Genomic DNA, 3,730 nt, shown 5'->3' with positions numbered 1-3,730 from the left:
CTGGTCACCGGTCCGGGGGGGCTCTGCATTTTAATTTAATTTTAAATGAAGCTTCTTAAACATTTTAAAAACCTTATTTACTTTACATACAACAATAGTTTAGTTATATATTATAGACTTATAGAAAGAGACCTTCTGAAAATGTTAAAATGTATTACCGGCACGCGAAACCTTAAATCAGAGTGAATAAATGAAGACTCAGCACACCACTTCTGAAAGGTTACCAACCCCTGGCATAGAGAGTGACATATAAAATGAAAATGTATTTTTATAATCTTAGTTGCTGTTTGTAACATAGGAAAGGAAATTTGTGTAACAAACATGATTTTAACCAAACACTAACATTTTAATTAAACTTAAATATACTGGTTAATATTGTATTTGAATATTTAGCACTTTTTGACTAACCTCAACCGTAACTAGCCAACCGCAACCATTCAAAAATCTTGAGTCAGGCCCCAGAAAATCGTGTTAAAAGTCCTGATTTTAAAAAATAATAAATCTAGGATTCTTATTTTCATTCTGATTTTTGAGCCTGTCATGTTCACTTTTTCAAGCTTTACTTTTCAACAGCAAGGGGCTAGAAACTTAACTTATTTTTTAACATAAAAGATGAGATTTGTTCATGCTCATTTGACTCTTAAAGCTGGGTCTCTAAGAAAGACACCAAATATCATGAGATTCATAATAAAATCAAGAGAGTTGGCAACACATAGTAGATCAACAATGGGCTTTATATCTTTATGTGTATATATATTTACCACCTCTGATCATTAGCTTCTTTTTACCAGCCCCAGCTTCATTCTTAGTTATCCTTATATCAATCGTTATCAACCGTGCCCATGTACATATGATTTTAATGTCTGAACTAAATCCTATATATCCAGATTGTGTGAAATTATAATCTTGCACTTAAAATGTATTCCTCATCACAAATTCATCTTATTAACATTTTCTTTTTCAAAAGTGTTACAATCTGAGCTTGGTTGTCACTTGTGCTAAATTCTGCTACTTGCAGCGGAGTCTTTTTGAGGCTATTAGTGGCTTGTAAGTTTGCTTTCTCTCCCTGAGACCAGCTGACAAGTGAGTTTACGGAGTTAAAATGACCAGCCTTGCAAGCACAATGCAATGGGGTATCCTTGTTGTTGTCTAAAGCATTAATGGCTGACCCATTGCTCAACAACAAATTTATCAAGTCACCATGTCCATGTTCTGCTGCAAGATGCAGTGGAGTCTTTCTCCAGATATTTTTATCATCAATATTTTTATTCTTCCCTGCTGTCAAAAGGATCTGTACTATCTCTGCATTGCCTTTGATGGTCGCATAGTGCATTGGTGTGCAGCCATCCATGTCCTTAATTCCAAATCTGGCCTTCTGGGCTAACAGAACTTTAACTGTATTGAGATGGCCTCCCATAGCTGCAGTGTGAAGTGGGGTCTTTTTCTCCTTGTCCATTGCATTGGGATCAGCATTAAAACTAAGAAGCAGCTCCACCATTGCATGGTCTCCCTTTTCAGCAGCAAGATGTAAGGGTGTCTTTGACTGCTTATCCTTTACATTAACGTTGGCTTTGTGATTCAGCAGCTGTTGAGCAACATCAACATTACCTCTTTGGCTTGCGACATGCAAGGGAGTGACTAATTCCTTAGTGACAGCATTAATTTTGGCCCCAGCATTGATTAAAATGTCAACTATTGATCCCTTATTATGAAATGCAGCAACATGGAGCGGGGTTTGCTCTCCCTGGCTTGTGATGTTAGCATTCATCCCTTTGCGGAGAAGCAGATTTGTTATGGAGACTGCCCCGGCTTGCACTGCCAAATGTAAAACCGTGTTTGAGTTGGGCATCTTCTCCTCCAAACTAGCCCCCTTTGCGATGAGAACTTCAGCAGTCTCTGTTTTACCCATTTCACATGCCATGAGTAAAGGGGTGTACTGCATTTCATTGTGGGCGTTGATATCTGTGCCTCTGTCAACTAAAGCTGCTACAATGCCATGCAGGTTCTTCTGGACAGCTTTAAAAAGAGCTGACACCATCATGTCAGGGGACAATCCTTTAGAATATTCCAGCAGTATTCTGAATATGGATTGTCTGTTATTATTGAAGGCTACATCAATGATGTTAGAGTCAATGCTGGCACCAGCTTCTAGCAACACCTTTACAGTTTTCTCAAATCCCTGGGAAATGGCATAACCCAAAGCAGTCTGTCCCTTCTCATCCTTTGCATCAACTCGGGCACCATTCTTTAAAAGCATTTGTGCCAGGTTGCTCTCATCTTTGAGAGCTGCCATGTGTAAGAAGTTTTGCTGGTTCTTGTAGCATCTTGCTTCTTCTTTCAGGATCCTCTTCAGTATGTGAGTGTGGTGGTTCTGAGCAGCCAAATGAAGTGGGGTCTTGGCTTCTTTATCCAAACTGTATATGTAGGCACCAGCTTGGAGAAGCACTTTCACTGCATCATCCTGGCCTTTTTCAGCGGCTCTGTGCAGTGGTGTTCTTCCTTTTTCATCCTTTACATTTAGTTTAGCACCTTTGTTAATTAAATATTCAATTATTGCGAGATGTCCATTAGCAGCTGCAATATGCAGAAGTGTTTCATTTGAGGCATTTACTGCATTAATATCATTCTCCTTCAATACTTTCGCTAGATCGGAAAAATCACCTTTAGCAGCTGCATCAAAGATACTAACAGCATTAGAATGGTCTTTCTTAGGTTTTGCTGCAGGTAAATTTTGTGTTTGTTTAACTTTCTCTTTAGTTGCTCTTTCTTGCTTTGATAAAATCTGTCTAGGAATATCCTTCTTCTCTTGGTTTTGTTCACTGGTCGTTTCAATCCATTCCTTGTCCTTTTCAAGTAGATATCCTACCAGTTGTCTTCTAGCATCTCCAATACTTTCATTCACATCACTGACATATTTTTTTACTCTATTATATAGATTTGGCTCCACTTGTTTTAGACATGGATAAAAAAACAGCCTGCAAGCTCGCTCACCTTGAGAAACCAGGATATCCAAAACCCGGGAGTTCTTTGCTCTTCGTGTTCTGTAGTAGGACATAACCATTTTTTTCTCTGGTGTAAAAATACCATTGTCTATCAGCCAATTAAGAAGATGGTCTGGGTTGTTTAAGCCTTCTACCAGTTCTTCCTTTTTTGTCTTTAGGACTTCTATGGCATATGGATTTGTAAACAAGCTGTTTAAATACATGATGATATGAGTAACTTCTCAAAAATGAATTAAATTATCATTTGAAATTGAGCTTGACAGTGGAACAGCAGAGCAGGATCACATTATTTCACAAATTCTTTCATAAAGAACTGCTGTACCAACAACTGTAGTTCAATTAGAAATCATTGAAGAATACTGGGAAAGAAATCCAAAACTCCTCACCTTTAGTTTTCCATCTTTGTTAGAAGTTCTCTGATCCTCTTTGCCATTCCTTAGCAACAAGTAGAGTTGAGTAACATAACAAACCAAAACACAAATCAAAATAATAAATGTATTCTGTCCAATATGGCTATTTTGCAAAAGATGGCTAATAAAATTAAAGAGGAAAAACTGCTTTTCTGAAGTTGGTAGTTAAGCTGCAGATCTTTGTTTACCAGGTTCCTCTTGAGGTATAAACTTTTCTGTTTGCTTCTTGTAGGCGGCAATGTGACCAATTGTCAAATGTGACAAAACAAAATCAACAGCGTAGTTACTGTTGCTATAATTACATTAGCCTTTGTGTAA

General features: G+C 37.7%; 1 protein-coding gene across 1 annotated transcript; it reads right to left on the bottom strand.

Moving 5' to 3' along the window:
• Window positions 1–937: 937 nt before the first annotated feature.
• Window positions 938–3,205, bottom strand: LOC117882111 (ankyrin-3-like). Its single transcript, XM_034780093.1, has one exon. It carries the CDS (start codon window positions 3,203–3,205, stop codon window positions 938–940), a length of 2,268 nt encoding a protein of 755 aa, XP_034635984.1.
• Between the last annotated feature and the right edge of the window lie 525 nt (window positions 3,206–3,730).

The sequence above is a fragment of the Trachemys scripta genome, chromosome 8, assembly GCF_013100865.1.
Source record: "Trachemys scripta elegans isolate TJP31775 chromosome 8, CAS_Tse_1.0, whole genome shotgun sequence".
Classification (NCBI taxonomy): Eukaryota; Metazoa; Chordata; order Testudines; family Emydidae; genus Trachemys; species Trachemys scripta.
The sequence above is the reverse complement of the archived record's forward strand: the minus strand, read 5'-3'. Positions and strand labels throughout refer to the sequence as shown.

Bases quoted from the DNA above. Each gene is read 5' to 3' on its own strand.
- LOC117882111 (XM_034780093.1), bottom strand. From the start codon at position 3,205: ATGTATTTAAACAGCTTGTTTACAAATCCATATGCCATAGAAGTCCTA.